This window comes from Grammomys surdaster, unplaced genomic scaffold (assembly GCF_004785775.1).
Source record: "Grammomys surdaster isolate TR1022 unplaced genomic scaffold, NIH_TR_1.0 342, whole genome shotgun sequence".
NCBI classification, from domain to species: Eukaryota; Metazoa; Chordata; class Mammalia; order Rodentia; family Muridae; genus Grammomys; species Grammomys surdaster.
In genome coordinates this window covers 199,697-222,072 of record NW_021604761.1, presented here as the reverse complement: position 1 = coordinate 222,072, position 22,376 = coordinate 199,697, and the positions used below count along the sequence as shown (strand labels likewise).

Sequence of the window (22,376 nt, the reverse complement as noted above, 5' to 3'; positions counted from 1 at the left end):
AGTAGGATCGGGATGCAGTGCTGGAAGAACTGGCTCCAAGAGTTGGGCAGAAGTGATTCCCGAAGAGGCCAGACACAGTCTGCCAGAACCACAGCTGCCTGGGAAACCTTGGGGAGGCCTCTGCAGGAATGGGTGGTGCCTTTGAGGGGCGCGTCTGTTTGAGGCGGAGCTTTTGGGGAAGCAGGAGTGGCCTGGGCGGGCGGGGCGTGCCCGAGGCGGGGCTCTGCCGCCCTGGATCGAGCTACACTCCAGCACCGGCCCGCAGAGGCGGCTCCGGAGGGGCGGGGCGGCCCCTCCCTCGGGTCCGCTGCGAGCCCGCGCCTCCCAATTCCCGGAGCCGAGGAGGGCTCGCGGCGGCCGCTCCGCTGGGCTCCAGGTTGGGCTGCCGGGCGCTGGGCCAGGGCGGGCGGGAGCGGGGCGAGGGCTTGCGCGGAGGGCGGCGGCCTGGGCTCGCCGAGCCATGGCGGCCCCGGAGCCGGCGCCGAGGAGAGGCCGGGAGCGCGAGAGGGAGGACGAGAGCGAGGACGAGAGCGACATCCTGGAGGAGAGCCCGTGTGGCCGCTGGCAGAAGCGGCGGGAGCAGGTGGGCACGGGTGCGGGTGACGCTGCCGTCCCGTAGCCTATGGATGGAGGCCATGGGATCCGTGGGGGCCGAGCCAGTGTGAGGGTCTCCCCGGACGCTCTGGCCTCTGGAGGCTCTCGGATCCCTTTGGCCCTAAGCCCTGGTGAGAAACCCCTATTCCTTGAACACCAGTGTCATCCTGGGATCACCTCCACGTGCCCCTTGGATCCCCCACTACCCCTCTGGGGATCGTCCCCAACCTCTAAACCCTGCTTTACCTTCTGGCCCAGCCCCTGGGCACCACCCCTCTCTTCCTGGGTTCTAGATCCCCAGCTTTACCACCCCGAGCTCTCCCACTGAGCTGGGCAGGGCTAGCAGCACATTCGTGGCTGGGGGAAGGTTATGGCAGAGACCGCGTCCACACCCTGGGTCTATTTTTATTAGGACACAAATTCTTCCCACCTAGGTGAACCAAGGGAACATGCCCGGGATCCAGAGCACCTTTTTGGCTATGGACACGGAGGAGGGGGTAGAAGTGGTGTGGAACGAACTCCACTTCGGGGATAGGAAGGCCTTTGCGGCCCATGAGGTGAGGCCCGTCTGTACCCCCTTTGCCCCATTCCGTTGATTGCCCCCACGACCATCCTCCTTCCCCAGGAGAAGATCCAGACCATGTTTGAGCAGCTGGCGCTGGTGGACCACCCCAACATCGTCAAGCTGCACAAGTATTGGCTGGACGCCTCTGAGGCCCGCGCGAGGGTGAGCTAGGGGCGGGTGAAGGGCGGAGTGAAGCCACAGGCTGGGTGGGGCAGTATAGGGACCCACCCGCAACGGCGGAGCCCGCCTGCCCGCAGGTCATCTTCATCACAGAATACGTGTCGTCTGGCAGCCTCAAGCAGTTCCTCAAAAAGACCAAGAAGAACCACAAGGCCATGAACGCCCGGGTATGGGGAGTGGGCTGGGGACCCGAGGGAGTCCAGCAGAACTTAGGGACAGTGGTGGGGCGGGGGACTCCGAGAGGCCTGGGTTCAGGAGTGGGGTAGCGGGCGGGCTCCGCAGGCTCAGCAGCCTCTTGGTGCCCACCCGACGGACTCGTGCGTCCGCTGCCAGGCCTGGAAGCGCTGGTGTACGCAGATCCTGTCTGCACTCAGGTGAGAGCCTGGCTTTGCCCACGCGCTTGACCCTTGCTCTGCACCTTTCCGGTGCTCTCTGACCCGGTTCTTCCTGCCTCCCTTCCTCTATGCTTGCAGTTTTTTGCACGCCTGCAGTCCCCCCATCATCCACGGGAACCTGACCAGCGACACCATCTTCATTCAGCACAATGGCCTCATCAAGATTGGCTCTGGTGCTGGCGAGGCGGGTTGGGGCAGGGGGCAGGGGTGGGGAACCTGCGGGGAGCCCGGGACAGAGACTGCCCAGTCTCCCGGCCCCACTGACGCCCTGGCCTCTCTTTCTCTCTGCGTTGGCCATTGCAGTGTGGTACCGCATCTTCTCCAATGGTGTGTGGGGTCTCTGGGAGGTGGGGGCCGTGGAGAAACTGGCCTGTTTAGCTCCACGCTTTTCCGTAGCACTTCCTGATGATCTTCGGAGCCCTATTCGAGCTGAACGGGAGGAACTCCGAAACCTGCACTTTTTCCCACCAGAGTATGGCGGTGAGTCCTTAAGCCGCTCTCAGGCCTCTGACCTGCTGGCACATCAGACTGACCAACCCTGCCTTGCTTTTTCCGTTTCAGAAGTCAATGATGGGACTGCTGTGGACATCTTCTCCTTTGGGATGTGTGCACTGGAGGTACTGTCCACTCTCCTCATAGCCTCTGCTCCGGGCTCCCCTTCATCCTGCCATTTCCAATTTGTCCCTGCACCCAGATGGCTGTACTGGAGATCCAAGCCAATGGGGATACCCGAGTCACAGAAGAGGCCATTGCTCGAGCCAGGCACTCACTGAGTGACCCCAACATGCGGGTGAGCAGCTTACCTTGCCCCTCTAGGGCTGGCTGCAGGTGCTTCAGCTTGCCTTTGAAGTGCTATAGGCAGGCTAGAGGGGTAGCCTGGTCAGTACATCTGAAAGTGTTAGCATCTGAAAGCATAGCAGGTGGACTAAGGTCCACCTGAAAGGAAGACTCTTCTAGAAGCTCACGAATTCCACAAGGGTGAATGGAAGTAGGACATAGGTGTCTGGAGCCCGAGGCCTGCCTATCCTCAAGTTTACAGAATCAGATCCTGAGCTGCTAATGTGATGCCTTCTCTGTTCATTCATACAGGAAGGCTCCCCCAGCATCTCGGAGGCGGGAGGATGTGGTGATTGGATTCATGGGGTCTAGGGTTTTCAAGGACCTCCTCTAGAGCTAGGATTTTTCTACCCACCATGTGCCTCTCTTCTTCACAACCTAGGAATTCATCCTCTCCTGCCTGGCCCGGGACCCTGCCCGTCGACCTTCAGCCCACAACCTCCTCTTCCACCGAGTGCTCTTCGAGGTGCACTCACTGAAGCTGCTGGCAGCCCACTGCTTCATCCAGCACCAGTGTGAGGGGCAGAAGGGCCGGGATGGACCAGGATCCTGGGGTCAGATCATAGAAGGGTCTTTGCTGGACCCTTAGGTTGGGGCCATCTCCATGAGTATTTTTGTGGTTCACAGACCTCATGCCTGAAAATGTGGTAGAGGAAAAGACCAAGGCCATGGACCTCCACGCAGTCTTGGCTGAGATGCCCCAGCCCCATGGACCCCCAATGCAGTGGCGGTGAGTGATGGCCAAACGAGGCCTCCCCTCCTAGCTACTAGGCTAGCCTTTGGCCTGATGCCTCTCATGTACCTTCCACGCCGTTCCAGGTACTCAGAGGTCTCCTTCTTGGAGCTGGACAAATTTCTAGAGGATGTCAGGTGAGAGCTGTCATGACACTGAAGAAAAGCACACTGAGGCCCGAGCCCCCACCTACCCACCCCCTCGTCTGTCTCCAGGAACGGGATCTATCCACTGATGAATTTTGCGGCTGCTCGGCCCTTGGGACTTCCCCGTGTGTTGGCCCCACCCCCAGAGGAGGCCCAAAAGGCCAAAACTCCAACGCCAGAACCCTTTGACTCAGAGACCAGGAAGGTGAATCCCAACCCCTGCTGTACTTGTCTCTCAGAGTTGACCACAACCAGGGAATGGATGCCTTTCTCTGGGGACCTGTCTCTCCCCATCCAAGTTCTCCTCCAGGCTGCCAGAGACCAAATCCACCTTTATAGAAGCTGTAACCGAACCAAGACAACCATTTTCCTCAGAGGCTTCTTGCATTTACAGCCCTTCCCCCGTCCTGTTGCATGCTCTGTTCCAGAGGCTTTGGCCACCTCCATGCTCCATCTGGATTCAGAGCCAGTCTCCCTCCTCCTAGCTTCCTTCCTTCCTCAGTACACCCTAAATTCAAATGCCAGTAGTCTACATGTCCTGGATCCCAGCTGCCCAGAGAGCCAGTGGAAATCAGCACAAGCCCCAGTCTCCTGTCCTGCTCCTGGTGGCACCTTGCTTTTCTGTACAGTCACACCCTAGGATACAACATTTCTTTGCTTTCCACAGTTCTCTTTCTCTGTCTGCCTCTGCCTGTCTCTGTCTCTATCTGTCTCTGTCTCTCCATCTCTGTCTCTCTGTCTCTCTCTGTCTGCCTTTCTATTCATCATTCAGTACTCAAACAGAAGGCCTACTTATTGGAAGCCTTCCCTAATACCTCCAGGCTGGTTCAGTAAGATGTGCTTTCCAGACTTCCCTTGGAGAGGTTTACCATCTTTGGGTCTCTGCTGATCCTTCCGGGCTCCTTTGTTAAGTAGTAGTCTGGGGCTAATATACCTTCCCTGCCCTCAGGTAGTCCAGATGCAGTGCAACCTGGAAAGAAGCGAGGACAAGGCTCGGTGGCACGTGAGCAAGGGCCCTGGGTGCGACTAGGGAAGATGGGGATGAATCAACTCTGGCGATGCCCTGACCACGCCCTTCCGTTCACAGCTTACTCTACTTTTGGTGCTTGAGGATCGTCTGCATCGGCAGCTGACCTATGATCTGCTCCCAAGTAGGCTGGTAGGGGGTCAGGTGGTGGGCTGGGGCTCAGGCACTAGTAGTGCCACAACTCATTTGTTCTGTGTTCTCTCTTCAGCCGACAGTGCCCAGGACCTCGCCTCTGAGCTAGTGCACTATGGCTTCCTGCACGAGGTGGGCGGGTATGCTTCGGGTTTGGAAAGGTTCAGGGTCGGCAGAACTGCCCAGTACTACCATGCTTCCCTACCCACCCACTGCAGGATGACCGGACAAAGCTAGCAGCCTTTCTGGAGACCACTTTCCTCAAGTACCGTGGAACACAAGCGTGACCTTCCCAGTCCTGACAGCCCAGCAGAGATACCAGGGCTCAGGGTTGTTCACTTGGCAAAGAGCCTCACACTGCTCAGAGCTGCTTTCTGCCTGTGTTCCCTGGAACTGAACACAGGCCCTGCTAGTGAAGACTCCTCTGCCCCCAGTGTTCTGCAGCAGTGTGGGACCCTGGGGTGGTGATGGAGCCCTGAGCCTGGATGGGAGTGGATACAGGTCAGTTAGGGGAACCACTCCATTTGGTCTGGACAACACCCATGCCTTCAGGTGGCATAGAAACCTGGGAAAGAAGCCTGGACTTAAAAGTAATAGAGCCCCTTCAGGTGGCAAACATAGTGCTGGCATCAGACAGACAGAGCTGACCTGATTGGAGAACCATAGACTAGAGAGCTTGGAGTTGGACCCATGGCCAGGAAATTCCATGGTTCCACTCAGACCAGTCCGGATCCCTTGCAGACCTGCCTTGAGCCCTCTCTCTGATATTTCACACACCCGAGACCTGAACCTGTCCTCTCCAAAGCCCTTGGGCAGGATCTTTCTATTCATCATCCCTCTGGTCTAGGGACTCAGAGGTCAGGCATCTTCTGCATCCCCTCCCTGAGGAAGTTGTGTGTTTGAGTGTGAGGATGTGGGTTCCTGGCTCCCTCTTTTTTCCCCAACCCAACTTGTTTCTCAGTCTTACTCGGCTCAAAGTCCTGGTAAATTCTTCCCCTCAGAACCACCCTGATTTCTTGGTTCTTGAACTGCCTCTCTTCCAACTTCAAATTTAAAGTCTTAAACATTTTTAAATGTATCTATGAATTTAGTGCATTCACGTTCCTTTTTAAACATTTTTAAATGTATCTATGAATTTAGTGGATTCACGTTCCTTTTTAAAGACTTCATGGGTGAAACTAGGAAAGCTCACTGTTGTATTACTAATAGTTCCACTTTGCTGCTGTTAACACATATCATAAAATCCAGTGGTTTGAGACAACACACATATAGTTCTGTACATCAAAAGTTTGATATGGACTCTCAGTAGATTAATACCCAGGCTAAGTTCCTTTCTGGAAGGTGGGGCTCACCTCCTGCTCCTTCAAGCTGTTGGCAGAATTCACTTCCCTGCAATGGTAAGGCAGAAATTCCTGTTTTCTTAACATCTGCCAACTAAGAGCCCTTCTCATCTTCGAGAGGCCACCAACTTTTCTTAGCTCTTCTTCCTCCCCCACTTCAGCTAGTCATGGACTAGCTGTCTGTTTTTCCACTGCTATGAAGTGTTTGGGCTTTTTGTGAGTAGGTTGGACCCACTTGGATAACCTAGGATGCGCTCTTTCTCAGGGTCTGTAGATTAACCACACCTGCACAGTACCTTTTGCTGTCAAGACTAATCATCCTGGGTCTTGGTGCTTAGAGAATGACCATGGGCCGTGGGTGTTGTTGCTGTGTCACCTACCATGCCATCCTAACTGAAACCAAAACCTAAAGTAAAGCAAATCTGTCACGGGACACCTAATAAATTAAATGAACTCTAATTATGCATGGTGTGACATAGTTTATTTTTAACATCTACAACAGATTGTAGAGGTAATTAAACTGAATTTGAGAGCATCAATGCTGTCCTTTAGCATCCTTTGTTTGTTTGTTTTGATTTTTCATGATACGGGTTCTCTGTGTAGCCCTGCCTGTCGTTGAACTCACTTTGTAGACAAGGCTGACTTTGAACTCAGACATCTCCCTGCCTCTGCCTCCCAAGTGCTGGGATTAAAGGCGTGTGCCACCATCTGTCTGTTCAGTTTATCTTTAAAGATCTTGCTTTCAACCCTCCTTTCCTGGAATTCAGTATCCAGAGCAGGCTGGTGCTGTGATTATATGTGTAAGCCATTGTGCCTCAGTGCAAACATGCTGTTTTAAAAGTTGACCTGCCTGGCAGGGTCAATAGTCAACAACAAATGCAATCTTCTACACTGTACAATCTTTTACATAAATTCAAATCTCTTAGCCTGTGTATTAGTCAGGGTTCTCTAGAGTCACAGAACTTATGGAATGTCTCTATATAGTAAGGAAAGTTATTGTCTTATGGTCTGTAGCCCAAGTAACCTAACAATGGTCAGCTGCGAATGGGAAGTCCAAAAGTCCAGTAATTGCTCAGACCCATGAGGCTAGTTTCAGCTGGTCTTCTGTATGAGCAGGAATACTGAAGAAGTAGGTTCTTACAGATGTGCTGGCCTTACTTTGTCCCAGGATGGTCTTGAACTCAGAGATCTGCTTGCCTCAGTTTCCTGGGATTAAAAATGTACTGCCTTGCCTGGACCTAAGCTTTCCATGGCCACTGTGCCTCAAGAGCTCCATGTCAAGATCCAGTCAGAAGCCTGTGTCTTCCAACCTCAAGATCTGGATCACAGGTGTGCCCTCCTTTTCTGGATTGGAGTTCATTCCAGATGTAGTTATTTTGACAACCAGGAATAGCCATCACAGCCTGGAACTCACTACATAGACCAGACTTGTTTCAATTTCACAAAATGCTGGAATTAAAAGCATGTGCCACAGTGCCCAGCCACAAGCATGCTTTTAGTCCTTTTTATTGGTTTTTATATGGTAGGTGCCCCCACATGGCAGTCTTTAGGGCTAGACACCGGCCCACCCTCTACCCCAGCATCATCCCAGTTTGATAAGCATCACGGATGAGTATTAACGGTTCCATCAGCGTAGGTTTTAGCAGAGAACAACGTGTTCTGCATTATATTTTCTCTTGCACAATTTTTTGTTTTCTCTGAAGTTAATAATTTTCCTTTTCAGTTCTTTTAAACATTGTGTGTGTGTGTGTGTGTGTGCCTGTGTGTGTGTGTGCACGTGTGTGTGCCATGGCTCATGAGGTCAGACAGCAACCTGTAGGAGTTAGGGTTTTTGTTTTCTACCATGTGAGCTCAAGGGATTGAACTCAGATATCTGGTGGCAAGCCCCCTTACTGCTGAGCCACTCCCCAGCTCTGCTTTCTGGTACATGTTTGCCATTAATTCATCTTTGGGCTCCTTTCAATATTTAGGACCAAGCACAACTGATCACTCTTCTCTTACTGGGTCTCCATGGAGTGAGCCTGCTGCTTGTTCCTGTATTGTGGTTCAGTGTGGGTTGCCCTGCAGCAGGATCTAGCTACATGCCTCTCTCTTCCCTCTGGGTCCCATGCATTCCTCTTCTTTTATCCCACATGAAAAGAAACATCCTTCAAGATTTCCAGAGAAGAATGGATGGGGAAGTATGGAATCTTTGCCTGTTTATTCTTATTCGAATCTTAGATGTTTGAAATGTTCCGAGGTGCAAGAAGTTTGTTTAGCTGAAAACCCTCTCTCCTCAGGACTTAAGAGTGTCATGTTACATTCTTCTAGTTCCAGGAATTGCCACGCTTCTCAATTCTGACCTTTTGTGTAAGAGCTCTTCTGTTTCTTCTCATCTTTTCTTTGCCTAGTGTTTTGGAACTTTTCAGTGACCTGCCACAGTAAAAAAGCGAGAGAGAGAGAGAGAGAGAGAGAGAGAGAGAGAGAGAGAGAGAGAGAGAAAAGAAAAAATGACATTTTCTTGAATTGATTATTGACTTCTCTCCTATTTTCTGGATAAATTACTGAGATGTTAGATTTGTATTTTCTATCGTTTTATATTTATTTATCAGGTGGTTATGGGTTAACACATGTAGGAGCTGCCCATGAGAGGGCTCAAGGGCAGAGTGAAGAGTTTTCTCTTTTCTTTATTGATTTTGTTTTCAATACATCCCAATCGCAGTTTCCCCTTCAACCCCTCCCAGCTTCCCCTCCCTCATCATGTTCACTCTCCTGTTTTCTTTTAGAAACCAGCAGGTCTCCCAGGGATATCAGCCCAACACAGCATAACCAGATAGGCCATGAGGCACAAACCCTCATATCAGGGCTGGATGAGGCAACCCAGGAGGTGAAAAAGGGTCCTAAGAGCAGACAAAAGGGAGACACCCCCATGTCCACGGTTAGGAGTCCCATAAAACACCCACTCAAGCTTTGCTTTCAATGTTCCTTTCCTGTTTAAAGGGGCACCACCACTGCCCGGCGACTATTCACTCTTGATTCACAAGCTATCTAGAATAGCCAAATACTGTCACCATGCAGTCTGGCTTCTGGCTAGTTCTTCTACAGAAGACAGATTCGACACCTCAAAGAGCTTTAAAGTTTTTATCGGCTTGCTAAACATTTTTCTGAAAAGCAAGATCCATCGCTATCAGAGGGTGGTGCCTGGGGTTCCCCCTGGTGGTGATGGTGAGACCCAGCCCACTCAACATCCTCTGATCCTCCGTGTGTGTGTGTGTGTGTGTGTGTGTGTGTGTGTGTGTGTGTATTTTTCAGAGGCTCGAGTGGGTCCATTTTTCCCAATAAATATAGTTTTCTTGGAACTTTCGACTTTAGGGTTTTTTGTTTTGAGACAGGATCTCTCTATGTAGTCTTGGCTGTTTTGGAAGTTGCTTGGAACTACTTGGAAAGGTAGACCAGGCTGGCCTCCAACTCAAGAGATCCTCCTTGCCCCTGCTTCTGGAGTGCTGAGATAGAAGGTATGTGCTACAACACCCAGCTCAACTTATTGAACTGCTCATTTTCAGATTTTTTGTTTGGGGAGGGGTTGTTTTTTGAGATAAAAGTTTCTCTGTGTGGTCCTGGCTGTCCTGACCTATGTAGACCAGGCTGGCCTCGAACTCAGAGATCTGCCTCTGTCTTCCAAGTGCTGGGATTAAAGGAGTACACCACTACCACCTGGCCATCTTTATTTTATTTTATTTTCTGGTTTTTGCGAGACAGGGTTTCTCTGTGTAGCTCTGGCTGTCCTGGAACTCACTCTGTAGACCAGGCTGGCCTCGAACTCAGAAATCTGCCTGCCTCTGCCTCCCAAGTGCTGGGATTAAAGGCATGTGCCACCACTGCCCGGCCTTATTTTATTTATTTATTTTTTTTTAATTTTTTTATTGGATGTTTTATTTACATTTCATATGTTGTCCCCTTACCCCATCCCCCACCCACCCTTATTTTATTTTTTAATTGGGAAGAAATCTAAGTTCATGGTCTTTCTTGTTTTGGGGATGCAACATCTCTGGGTATATTTGATGATAATACTTTCTCAGTTTCTATTCTTGTTCTCCCATTTCCTTTATTGTCTCCATTTCTTCTGCGTCACATTTCCTCATGCTCTTGTGCTTGGTGATTCTGCCTGGCCACTTGTGCTGAAGACTGAGATGCTAAGCTGGGTCTCAATGCCCCTTTCCCAGAGTGGAGCTAATTTCCAGCCATTGTTAGCAGAGCCAGAATGACTAGCATCATGTAGGGATAGAAGTCTGGAGGCACCTACTTTTTTTTTTCCCCCTAATCTGGTCTTTTTCGGAGAATTCTAGACACAAGCATCACAAACCAGTCTACTAAGGCTCTCCCCTGATTCCCCAGCGTTCCGCTTCTCTGCCCACTCAGGCTTTGCTTTCAATGTTCCTTTCCTGTTTAAAGGGGGTTTGGAAGGGGAGGAAAGTATCGTGCCATATTTTGCTAGAGATCTCTATATTAAATTCTGAAAAATTCAGGGGTGAAAAACAGAATGCCTATCCAGTGTAGTCTGAAGGGGCTTTGAGCTTACAGATGTGGTTGGTGTCTTGCAGGCAGCCTTAGAGTCTTGGTACTGAGTGCAACTCCTCACACAGCACAGATGAACATACAGATTTACACATAGCTCAGGACTTGGGGACGAGCGTGCACATTTATGCCCACAGGTCTGCCTGGGGAACCGTCTTTTATGCCCACAGGACTGCCTGGGGAACCGTCTTTTGGGGCTACCTCCTTGTCAATCAATAGTTCTAAAAGGCTACTCTCTCACTAGGAAAGAGATCATATTTCAAAATAAATGAGGATTCCTGACTTTTGATGGACAATGCAGCCGGGAGGTGGTGGCGCACGCCTTTAATCCCAGCACTTGGGAGGTAGAGGCGTTTTCTGAGTTGAGGCCAGCCTGGTTTACAGACTGAGTTCCAGGACAGCCAGGGCTACACAGAGAAACCCTGTTTCAAACAAACAAACAAACAAAACAACAACAAAAAAAGCCGGGCAGTGGTGGCACACGCCTTTAATCCCAGCACTTGGGAGGCAGAGGCAGGCGGATTTCTGAGTTCGAGGCCAACCTGGTCTACCGAGTCAGTTCCAGGACAGCCAGGGCTACACAGAGAAACCCTGTCTCGAAAAACAAAAACAACAACAATAACAAAAAAGATAGATAATGCAAAGATGATGCAGTCTTTTTATCTTCTGTCTCACTGTCTACGAAGAGAAGAAATCGACCTCTCTTTCTCGCTTTCGGCGAGTGTTGACCCCCGAACAGGGGAGGAATCTCTGGGTGTCGACTCCAGAACTCCGGCACGCCCTATCCTCATCCGGTACTTTAACTGGTCGCTCTCCTTCCCCCGACCCCAACCCCGGAAATGCGTTCCGGTCTCCGCTCACGTAACTACGTCATATATCGCGAGAATTCCGCGCCCGGCGCCCAGATCGCGCGAGACTGCGGAGGGGGCTGGTGCTTGTGGCGCGCGCGGCGGCCGCGACGGACGCAAGATGGCGACGGCGACTATAGCTCTCGTAAGTGAGTCCCTCGCGGCCGGGGGCGGCCGTCAGCTGGTAGGAATTAGTTGTAGGCTGGGACAAGGTGCGGAGGGGCCCCTGGGTGCGCAGCGGCTTGATCGGGCCTCATACAGACTTTCCTGTGGTCCCCGGCACGCGGGGCGGAGGCGGAGCGGGAGCGCGCGGCTGCGGCCGTGGCTGTGGCTGGGCTGCAGCTTCCGGCTCGAGGATTCCAGTTTCCGGCTGCTGGGCGGGGTGGGCCGGCTGCGGGCTGCCCAGCTGTATCCCCGCGGGGCGGTCCTCTCCTTACTGAGGCTGGGCGACAGCTGTCTAGGCGTCCGGTGGCGTCTGGGAGCCCTGGCGCCTGCTCCAGACTTGCGCCACTACGCCCCGTGTTGGGGACGCGGAAGGGGCGGACCCACTGGCATTTGCTCTACGCCATGGTGCACAGAGAAGCTGTTTCCCATTCTGTTAACACGCAGTAGGGGAAGAACATCTTCCCTCTTCCCCCCCAATTCCCCCTCACATTTCAGACAGTCATTCTATCCCTGGCTCTGTTGGAGAACCCGACAGTCAGTGCCTGCCTTGCTCACTGGTCTGGTGGGCATCATAAGACTTTGCTAACCTCTTGTCTTGTGCTGGACGCTCCAAGGGCTGAACTTCGTTCTGCCCTGTTCAGTTAGGAATGTTCCGGGAGTGACTACCACAAGTCTTCCTCCCCATTTGCTTTAGGAACTACTACTTACCTCTTGGACATAACCCCACTGCAGTCCAACCTTTTATTAGCCACCACCCTCATCCAGAGGGATAAGGCAAGGTCTGAGACCAGTGAAGCAGGTGCCTAGAGGCCAAACTTAGACGGGAGTGTCAAGTAGTGCACACAGACTAGCTGGGAACTGCACCTTCATATTGGGAGAGGGGCACTCACTCCAGCTTGTGAGGGATAGATCTAGTGTGTATCATTCACATCAGGACCACCTTTTTAAAAAAAATCATGCTCTGCTGCTTGAAGCTACTGGCATAAATTGTCTTTGCGTAGAGACAGCTAGACTGTTGAGGACTTGATAACTGCCCTTAGGTGGCTGTCAGATTATAGAAGAAAGGGGGAGGGCAGGGTGTTACTTTGAACAGCACCGGGGGAGAGCGGATGCTGCATTTCTGGGTAGCCCCTGGTGTTCGTGCAGACTGAAAGGTTAGCCCAGTGCCATATAGGTAGTGTCATTGAGATGGTCTCGAGCAGTAAGTCTCATCATTGAAGCAACTGGAATAGTCTTTGCCAGCATTCGACCATGAGGCCTGGAGAATTGCCTTTCTCTCTTGTTTTGCTGCATCCACAGTGCTCAGTACAAGCCTGGTCACCCAGGAAGTAGCACTACACCCTGTGAAGGGACCTGAACAGATGGAAGACAGCAGCCTTCACCCAGTCCTATCCTTGAGGTCTGGCACTGCTCTCCATGGTACAAATGCTGCTAGAACCTGTGGCTCGCTTTCCGTATGCAGAGACTTAAGGGGCTTCATGGAAATTGATTCTGTAAATCTTTGCTGCTGCCTGAGAGATAGACCAGACCCCTGCACAAGAGGAGCTTCAGGCCTAGGTTTTAGGTGATTTGCTCAGGTTATTTAATATGTTTTGTAATGGAAGGAACTCTGTTCTGAGCTGGTGAAGGGTGGAGCTTGGCTTGGGTACCTGAGACACTCAGCAGCAAATCCCACAAGGGATCGTCCCCTCTCTCGACTCACCACGGCTGAAGTACATGTTAGTGGCCAGCTGTGATAACAGATTTTCTCTAGTGACTCTCTCTCAGTGACTGATTAAAGCAGAATTTTAGAGTCTGTATTGGAGACCTCTCTGCTGTGGTTTGTCCTATGTAGTGCCCCCAGGTGAGCTTTCTCTGGAATTGTGCTTATGCATTGTCTGCTGCTTTCAGCACTATTCCTGTCCCTGGGTGGGACTCATTTGGAGAGGCAGAAAGTTATGCATGTGCTCCAGGGTCAGCATTCTCACTGGTGTCTGTCTGGCTAGTGCTTGAGGCATGCTTTCACTATGGGTGTTGAGAGGCAGCCTCTGTTCTGTGGATGCCGGTGCCACAGGAGTCATCACTCTTCTAGTTTTCTCTGGGACAGCATTTCTGAGTCACCAATGGTACGAAGACAGACAGTAGTACACACTCATGTTGGTAGCACACGTATAGGTGGTGTCAGCCATAGTTTCTAGTTCCATCACAAGGTCTTTGCAGTGCATTAGGTTGTACTGCTAATCCCTCCTTCAGTAGCCTGATGACCTGAAAGACCAATTGCCAGCCTCTGGCTTTGTTTGTAAGAATGGGCACAACCATCTCTCTATGTCTTTTGATACGTGTGGATCATGTACTTTAGCTGATGGTAGGGTAAGCACATTTTTCTGTTACTGCAAGTCTTCTAAGAAGTTGGGGTGGGTTTTAGGGCCCTTCCATCACATCATCACACTCCTTACCATGTTGCCCACCTCTACCTAAGGTCTATTGGGTGGCAGAGACCACACCACAGGCCTGATAAGAGCTCCATCTCCTGAGGGCTGCCTTTGGATGATGATGTGTCCCTTCTGATGGTGAGAGCCAAGTTCTCAGCTGTCATTGTCATCCTAGGACAGTTTTTCACTTTATCTGTTGAGTGAGGGAGGCCTGGGTTTGCCCAGAGCTCATGGAATTCCTGGAATAAATGTTGAGCTGAGAGGCCTAGTCCAAGTGATGGAAGCAGTGTTCCTGCTTCCTTGGGAAGGATGGGAGGACACATAGCCAGCTGGTCACCCTGTCATCTAATCTGGCTCAGTCTGTCAGCAGAAAAAGGTGGCTTTCTTTGGCTTTGGGCTAGAACACTGCTTGCTTCTGTGCTTTTCTTGTCCTTTGGCGGGAGACTGTCAACTTGGGCCTGGCCCAGCTGTCGCTCTGCTTTCTGTTGGTACCCTGGGAGCTGGGTATGTGCTGGCAGGCTAGAGGGGATAAGGGCAGCATATGGTGGGAGTGAGTACTCAGTGGGCCTTCTTGAGCCCTCGGCCAGCTTCCCTTATTGTAGATGGAAAGGCAACCTTCCACTTCGGATGAGGACAGGGTCTGGGTGATAGGTTGTATGACTATTTATATTTTCTTCCTGCCTGCAGCAGGTCAATGGCCAACAAGGAGGGGGGTCGGAGCCAGCAGCAGCGGCTGCAGCGGCGGCGGCGGCAGTGGTGGCAGCAGGAGACAAATGGAAACCTCCACAGGTATTAATCTTAAACATGATTTTCCCTTGCCTGCCTGCCTGCCTGCCAATGCATTTCTGGGCCTAGAGAGGCCTGATTGGGCTAAGTTGAAGATTTGGGTGGGGGAAATCTTGGGGTCTAGCCCTGCCCCCTCCTCAGCCTGCTTCTGTTTGGTTTCTTTTCTGTGAGAGTCCATCTAGCCTAAGCCTGGCAGGGCCCAGCAGTTGGCTAGCCGGGCAGCAGGGGGAAGAGATGGGGCTGATGGGAAGAAGTACGATCAGCCCTCAGTGGTGCTGGATCTGAGCCGTTAGCATTGTGCTGGATTGGCCCTCTGTTTCAGAGTGGCAGTGTGGTGTTTAGAGCTAGGAATAGGGATTTCTATGTTAGTTCTTTGTTTTCATGTAAGTAAAACAGCAAAATAACATGTAAGTCAAAAGCATATGTGTGTTAGGGACACCACCCCTCAATCTCCTCTGGAGTTAAGGGTGGGTATGGATGGATTTTGTTCTCTAGTTACTGGCCCATGGGAGTAAATCTTCTGGGATGTGAAGCTGGCCTCTGTTGTTGCTAGGTGATAGGGTCTTTATTTCCGCCTCCACAAGAGTCCCATAAGGTTTCAACAAGAAACTGTGCTGGCCTCTGGCTAGGCCCTCCAGGCACTGGTGTATGTGTGTGGGGGCAGTGTGGGTGCAGACAGTGATATTGGTATGCATCGGTGGATCTTGGGAAGTTGTGGGGGCTGAAGCTCTGTCCTGACTGGCTGGCCAGGGTGCTGTTAGTTGGTGGGAGAAGGGCCTTTTGTTCACCAAGACAAAGAAGAGATTGAAAAGTTTCTAGGGGGCTGAGAAGCACTGGCATTGATTTCCATGGTGACAGCCTACTCTAGTGTCACAGTCTTGTAGGCTTGGGGCCAGCTGAGAGGGCAGAGGACAGATCTGGTATGAGCCAGACTGCAGCCCTTGGTCCCATCCATTGGCAGCTCTTGAGGGATGTTAGGTTCTTCTTGATACTGCCCCAGAGGGGCCTTATAAGCTTCCTACCTTTTGACCCTTGAACAGAAACTCAGCACTCTGGCATCCATGATGGGGTCCATAGGGTTTGAGTCAGTCAGACCTGGTCTGTCTTCTTTGTGTTTTATTTCTTATCTGTTACTCCTATGCTGAGGGTCTTCCTTTCTCTGCTGTCACTCTCAAAGTTTGTGTCTTAAAACCTAGACGAGTAATAAGAGGTGTTTTGAGTTAGTATTTACAAAGGCTGGCTCTGTCCATTACTCTCAGGATCTGCTGTCTCTGACGTTGTGCTTTCCCTGTTTGCATGATTATCTTCCTCTCCTGCGGCCAACTTGGAAATGGCTTTGATAGGAGCTTAAGCACAATTCTAGTAGCATTCAAGTGTCAAGCTCTTCCCCTTGGCCAGGTCTGCCTGTTCTACATTAATTTGGCTAGGATGCTGCTCTATTAATGGAAGTAGGCTGTAGCCCCTTGTGGGGCTCATGAACTGAGGAGTAACACCCCCTGGGAGGTGTGTTTTGAAAGAATGTCTTCAGGCCTGAAATGGCCATTGTTGGAGGGAAGGTCCCTTTCCTTTACTTGCTCTGGGGTGGCCTGAGACCCTGGCAAGGCCTGTTGAGGAAACCAAGAGGCTAGAGTGCCTGGTAGCCTATGAATAGAGTCTTTGGTCCTGGTTCTGATTTCTGGGCTCTGGAGGACAGTAAAGATTGGTTGTTCTACAAGACTTGAGACATAGACTCTAGGATCACATTGTCAACAAAAGCAGGCATATTGCTCTCCTGTGCTGTATGAAGAGGCCATTGTGTTGCCCTACAGGGTACCTGCCTAGTTTAATATGTCCCATTCACTAGTCATGTCTGTGACAAAGGCCTGGGTGGGAAGGCCTGCATTCTAGCCAGGCAGGAAGTAGTTTGTATTGGGGCTTATCTCTTGCTTTGGCTCAAGAGACTAGGGATAAACTGCCTGTGGGAATTCTGGGACCACGTGAGAAATCTTGAGTTCGCTGCTGAACAACTCCCGTTTCCTACTCCAGGGCACAGAATCCATCAAGATGGAAAATGGGCAAAGCACAGGCACCAAGCTGGGGCTGCCTCCCCTGACGCCCGAGCAGCAGGAGGCCCTCCAGAAGGTGAGAGTGCATCTCCTGGGCACAGCTGCCTAACCAGGGTTGGAAAGGCAGGCCACCCCCCTGCAGGCTGGGCCCCCCAGTGCTCCTCACTGCCATCTCTTACAGGCCAAGAAATATGCCATGGAGCAGAGCATCAAGAGTGTGCTGGTGAAACAGACCATCGCGCACCAGCAGCAGCAGCTCACCAACCTGCAGGTGAGCCCTACCACCCTCCTGCACGCCACAGCCACTGTCTTGGGGCTGGCTCTGCTGGAGGCCCTTCTGCCCAGCCTGGGCCAGGAAGTCTCCACTGCCCCTCCCCACTACCTCCACCATCTCCTCCTCTTCTCTGCCTCCTGTGCCTGTGGTCGACTGCCCCCAGAAGGTGTTATCACTCTCAGACTCTCAAGATTCATTCTCTGGACCAGCAGGGTCCTCTCTGAGGCATGAGTGGCCTGGCCTTTCCTCTGGTTGCTTGATAAGCCCCCTTCTCCACCCCCTTCCCACTCCTTCTCTGTAGCTCTGCCCAGTTCTCCTTCTTGGTCTTCCCACTAGTGCCTCTGGGTCTTACCAAACCCTTGTCACCCAGGCTTTGTACAGCCATGATGATAGCATGTAGATTGTGATCCTCCCTTCCCCTATGGTCATGCCTTTATCCTTGGGGCCCTCGATTGAAGGGGCAGTCTAGGGGTGTGCTCCACTGAGCCCTACTCTAGACTGGAGGCTGTGATATCTATGAGAAGAAGCCTATTTAAAGCTGACAGGTTCCTGGGCCTTGAGCCTTCCCAACCCCCAGGTCCAACCCTCAGACATTCATACTGGCTGTTCACTGTGCTCTGTCCATCCCTCTCCTACCTCCCTTCCTTCTGCCCTCGCCGGTCCTGCTGCAAAGGCTGTGGGGCGGGGCACCTGGGGCTCTGAAGCCCCCCTGGGCAGGTGCCAGTGACCAGCCAGAGTGGCCAGCAGTGTGGGAAGGCAGGCGGGCCTCCCTGGCAGGGCGGGGACTCCGCGCCTTGCTGCTGTCTGCGTGAGGTGTTGACAAGAGCGGGAGACTGCTCGGCTCCAACAGACTGAACTCTGTCTTTACTGTCTTTCAGATGGCAGCAGTGACAATGGGCTTTGGAGATCCTCTCTCACCTTTGCAATCGGTCAATAGAAATGCTCACTTCTTCTGGGGCTCATGTCCTTAGTCAGGGCTAGAGGGGGGCAGTGCAGCCCACTGCTGGGGACCTTGCTCCCCTGGCCGGCCCTGCCCGCCAGCTCTGGACGAGCACAGCAGAGCGCCAGGCATGGTGGGGCCAGTGGTGTGGGCACTCACCCCAGGACCGCCCCTGGGGAGGCCTCCATCTGCTCTGAGGGCCCACCTTAAAACTAACCGGCCAGGTAACTGCGGAGGGCAGCCGCGGCAGCCAGCCAGGGAGGGTAGCTGCCAATGCCAGGCTCATCTGTGCCTTGCCACCCCATTTGAGGGATGTACCTGTGGGCCTCCAGCTCCGACAGTCTCCAGGCTGCCCGGGCTCTTGGGTTGGGGTCAAGCTCCTTGATAAGAGAGGGGTCCTAACTGTGGCCCCATCATGCTCTGGAGGGAGGATGGATGGATGGGATGGGGGCTGGGGGCCTGAGTGAGCAAGAGAGGGAAGGGCACACAATAACTTGGGTCATAGACCTAACTCTCATCTCAGCAAGGGGTAGAGGTCCCACGGCCATGGCTGCACTAAGCAGAGGAGTCTGGGAAGGAGATGGCTCTTCCTTGCCCAGAGGCAAGTTGAAGTGGCCAGGCCCTATCCTGGGGAGATCCTGTGGGAAAGACATGGCCCTTTCTGTGGGGTGTCCATTTGGAGGGCCACCCGTGGATGAGTTGCCCTCATATTTTAGACATACTCTGTCTACTCTGGAAAGCATGTCTGAAAGGGAGCTGTTGACCCTCTGTGGAGTCCTGGAAGATGCGGTCAGAGAGACCTGTAGTTGGGTAGTCTCACCTTGAAGGGGAGACTTGCCACTCTCTTGTCAAACTGTGACCTGAAGGACATATGTGGCTTCATGTCTGCGTGGGGCTTAGAAAAGGGGCGGCTCTACCATTGGCCCTTCATCTGAACAGTAGCCTGAGGCTGGTTAGCAGCCAGTTTGAGGGGGTGATCCCAAATTCAGAGATCTCCTAATGTGAGGAAAGATAGGCCCCACCTGGATGAGTTGTGTTGGTGCACGTTTTAGTCCTCTCTCTTAGGGAGACTGGGCTGTCCTAGGCCCGCTAATGTCTGAAGATGTAAATTGGTCTCTTGCCACTGGGACCTTTGTTAGGGTGAGAGGAGCCCTTGTTTGTGTAAAGGAGGAAGGCCCTGGCCCATGGGGCCCTACCTGTGGCCCCATTATGTGTGGCTTTAGAACCCCCTGCCTGGCATACCTGTGAAGTGTTGGAAGGAGCCTTTCCCAGGGCATGGGTGGTCCCTCATTACAGTGGCCCAGCTCACTGCTAGTCCTGCCAGCTTCCCAGCCCTAAGGATCCCTGAGGCTTCTTCATTGGGTTCTCTGCTGCCTTGTGATGCTCTTACCTGGGCCAGCTCTTATGGCTACAGTCATGTGCTCCCAGCAGCTCTTTTTTTGTGGGAGGTATTGGGCTGGGAAGTATAGAACACACTGAGTCCTCACCTGTGTCTCCCTGCATGAGCACTTGCTCCTTATTCTCTCCAGAGAGCCCCTTTCTGGGCTCCCAAATTCTTTCCCTGGGATCTCTTCTGGGCAATGGCTGCCCTGTCTTCTGCCACCCTCTCTTCTGGCCTCCATGCCAGTAGGTGTGTCTGGCTTGGACAGCTCCTCCTTCCCTCTTCTGTCCCAATACTTGGCTGGGCTAGTTGGAGGATCTCCCAGCCCAGCCCAGGTACCTGGCCTCCAGACTACAGAAGTGGGCTGAATTATAGGTCATTCAGCCTTGCCTTCTGACCACCTGTCAGCTCTGCTGCCAAAGTCTGTCTGGGACCTGGGTGGGCTGGGTACTTCCATGTCCTGCTGTTGGGCCTGGCCTTCATTGGGGTGGGGTCCTGTTGACCCCTAAACCCTGGCTGCAAGGGCCCAGCCTGCACCTCACTGCTGCGTGGGGAGTCCTTCCCACAGCAGAGTTGGGCGGGTGGGCCAGGATGGGTAGAGGGCTGCTGAGTCTCCTGCCTTCCTGACAAGCCAGTGGCTCTCTCCTTCTGTCCTGCTGCAGATGGCAGCTCAGCGGCAGCGGGCACTGGCTATCATGTGCCGGGTCTATGTGGGTTCCATCTACTATGAGCTGGGAGAAGACACTATTCGCCAGGCCTTTGCTCCCTTTGGCCCCATCAAGAGCATTGATATGTCCTGGGACTCCGTTACCATGAAGCATAAGGTAAGCAGATAGGAGCTCCCCCGGTGCCCTAGCTTGCCCTTCTATCTGCTTTCCTTGCCTTATAACCCCTTCCTGTATTTAGGGCTTTGCCTTCGTGGAGTATGAGGTTCCAGAAGCTGCACAGCTGGCTTTGGAGCAGATGAACTCTGTGATGCTTGGAGGCAGAAACATCAAGGTAAGGACAAAGAAGTTCGAGTGCTTTGTGAAGTTACATACATACAAGCAGTCACCACAGGCCTAGGCTGATGTTGGTTCTTGACCTTCTTCAGGTGGGAAGACCTAGCAACATCGGACAAGCCCAGCCTATCATAGACCAGCTGGCTGAGGAGGCTAGGGCTTTCAACCGAATATATGTGGCCTCTGTGCATCAGGACCTGTCTGATGATGACATCAAGAGTGTGTTTGAAGCCTTTGGCAAGATCAAGTCTTGTACGTTGGCCCGGGACCCCACAACCGGCAAGCACAAGGGCTATGGTTTTATCGGTGAGTGTGGGAAGGGCCAAGGAGAAGAGGGAGCCTGCCTCGGACTGGGGCTGGCTTTTCTCACTGCTCATCCTGCCCTGCAGAATATGAGAAGGCCCAGTCGTCCCAGGATGCTGTATCCTCCATGAACCTCTTTGATCTGGGTGGCCAGTACTTGAGGGTGGGCAAGGCCGTCACACCCCCCATGCCCCTGCTAACACCTGCCACGCCTGGAGGTCTCCCGCCTGCTGCTGCTGTGGCCGCAGCTGCAGCCACAGCCAAGATTACAGCTCAGGTGAGAGCTGGCACAGTGATCTGTGTTTGACAGTGGGTGGACAGACCCACTAATCCTTTGGGAACTGGCTCTTTAGATGGTTTTGGGTAGAGGACTCAGACTAGAAACTGACTGTGGTTGCCTTTTGGTTGCAGGAAGCAGTGGCTGGAGCAGCAGTGCTGGGTACTTTAGCCACGCCAGGACTAGTGTCCCCAGCACTGACACTGGCCCAGCCCTTAGGGGCCCTACCCCAGGCTGTCATGGCTGCCCAGGCCCCTGGAGTCATCACAGGTGAGTCTGAGTGGATCAAGTTCTCCACCATTCCTTTCCCCCCTCTCCTCTAGGGTCTGCCTTCAGTTTCACAACCCATCCTTATTTCAGTATAATCCCTTGAATCCAGGGAAGGCTGGCTGTAGCCCACCATCTCTCTGCTCCTTCCCAAGGAGAGTGTGTGTGGCTATTAAACTTGGTTGGTTTTGCTGCAGGTGTGACACCAGCCCGCCCTCCTATTCCGGTCACCATCCCCTCTGTGGGAGTGGTGAACCCCATCCTAGCCAGCCCACCAACACTGGGTTTGTTGGAGCCCAAGAAGGAGAAGGAAGAGGAGGAGCTGTTTCCTGAGTCGGAGCGGCCAGAGATGTTGAGTGAGCAGGAGCACATGAGCATCTCTGGCAGCAGTGCTCGACACATGGTCATGCAGAAACTTCTCAGAAAACAGGAGGTAGGTGAGGGGGCTAGTGCCCGTGCTGCGATGCTATAGGGCAGTGCGGGTGTCGTGGGTGATAGGTCACAGCATTCAATTGTCTTTCCCACAGTCTACAGTGATGGTTCTCCGAAACATGGTGGACCCCAAGGACATCGATGATGACCTGGAGGGAGAGGTGACAGAGGAGTGTGGCAAATTTGGTGCTGTAAACCGGGTCATTATCTACCAAGAAAAACAGGGTGAGGAGGAAGATGCAGAAATCATCGTGAAGATTTTTGTGGAATTTTCCATGGCCTCAGAGACTCACAAGGCCATCCAGGCCCTCAATGGGCGCTGGTTTGGTGGTCGGAAGGTGGTGGCTGAAGTATATGACCAGGAGCGTTTTGATAACAGCGACCTCTCTGCGTGACTTTGGCCTCATTTCCTGGACTTGCACTTGTCCCTTACTTCCTTTGGGTTTTGTAAAGTGTTAAAAGTGGTGTGTCCTGGGACCAGGCATTCTGCCCAGCCCACCCTGTAGTGTACATAAAGATGCAGATACTGCTGGCCTTCAAGTCCCTGTGTCTGAAGTTGGTCCCGTGACCCAGGCTGGTTGTGTGTAGAATGTTATCTGTGTTCCAAGGCCAGTGACAAGGAGGGTGTTAAGCATGCTGTGTAGGGGTGAACAGGAGGGACCAAGGTTTGGGACAGGCGTTGCTTTATCTCCTCTTGTGGGGAGTGCTGGCTTGCAGCCCTTGCTCACGTGAGTGGTGCTCAG

The 22,376-nt window shown here is 52.7% G+C and overlaps 2 protein-coding genes across 7 annotated transcripts; both read left to right on the top strand.

Moving 5' to 3' along the window:
- Nrbp2 (nuclear receptor binding protein 2) lies at positions 1-6,484 on the top strand. 3 transcript variants are annotated; one of them, XM_028778813.1, is made up of 18 exons: positions 461-583; positions 1,029-1,151; positions 1,220-1,321; positions 1,417-1,506; positions 1,673-1,713; positions 1,813-1,907; positions 2,038-2,061; positions 2,131-2,214; positions 2,296-2,351; positions 2,429-2,524; positions 2,954-3,086; positions 3,199-3,301; positions 3,391-3,441; positions 3,520-3,655; positions 4,400-4,453; positions 4,538-4,601; positions 4,686-4,741; positions 4,828-6,484. In XM_028778813.1, exons 1-18 carry the CDS (start codon positions 461-463, stop codon positions 4,894-4,896), a joined length of 1,500 nt encoding a protein of 499 aa, XP_028634646.1. In that variant the 3' UTR covers positions 4,897-6,484. The 3 variants fall into 3 exon arrangements, with proteins under 3 accessions (XP_028634647.1, XP_028634646.1, XP_028634648.1); XM_028778814.1 differs by lacking the exon at positions 2,038-2,061 and having other exon boundaries at positions 1-583; XM_028778815.1 differs by lacking the exon at positions 461-583 and having other exon boundaries at positions 1,036-1,151; positions 1,452-1,506.
- Positions 6,485-11,396: 4,912 nt separating this feature from the next.
- Positions 11,397-22,173, top strand: Puf60 (poly(U) binding splicing factor 60). Of its 4 annotated transcripts, none has more exons than XM_028778895.1 (12): positions 11,397-11,496; positions 14,618-14,716; positions 16,739-16,834; positions 16,940-17,029; positions 17,911-17,961; positions 20,016-20,177; positions 20,260-20,352; positions 20,447-20,660; positions 20,744-20,934; positions 21,069-21,204; positions 21,399-21,634; positions 21,729-22,173. In XM_028778895.1, exons 1-12 carry the CDS (start codon positions 11,473-11,475, stop codon positions 22,026-22,028), a joined length of 1,692 nt encoding a protein of 563 aa, XP_028634728.1. In that variant the 5' UTR covers positions 11,397-11,472; the 3' UTR covers positions 22,029-22,173. The 4 variants fall into 4 exon arrangements, with proteins under 4 accessions (XP_028634728.1, XP_028634727.1, XP_028634730.1 ...); XM_028778894.1 differs by having other exon boundaries at positions 14,615-14,716; XM_028778897.1 differs by lacking the exon at positions 17,911-17,961.
- The last annotated feature ends 203 nt before the right edge of the window (positions 22,174-22,376 follow it).

Excerpts from the sequence above, each read along its gene's own strand:
- Nrbp2 (XM_028778813.1), top strand. The coding sequence starts at position 461 with ATGGCGGCCCCGGAGCCGGCGCCGAGGAGAGGCCGGGAGCGCGAGAGG. Across the intron at positions 2,062-2,130 it reads GTACCGCATCTTCTCCAATG|CACTTCCTGATGATCTTCGG; the intron begins GTGTGTGGGGTC and ends GCTTTTCCGTAG. Across the intron at positions 4,454-4,537 it reads AGGACAAGGCTCGGTGGCAC|CTTACTCTACTTTTGGTGCT; the intron begins GTGAGCAAGGGC and ends TTCCGTTCACAG.
- Puf60 (XM_028778894.1), top strand. The coding sequence starts at position 11,473 with ATGGCGACGGCGACTATAGCTCTC. Across the intron at positions 20,353-20,446 it reads TTGGAGGCAGAAACATCAAG|GTGGGAAGACCTAGCAACAT; the intron begins GTAAGGACAAAG and ends GACCTTCTTCAG. Across the intron at positions 21,205-21,398 it reads GGCCCCTGGAGTCATCACAG|GTGTGACACCAGCCCGCCCT; the intron begins GTGAGTCTGAGT and ends GTTTTGCTGCAG.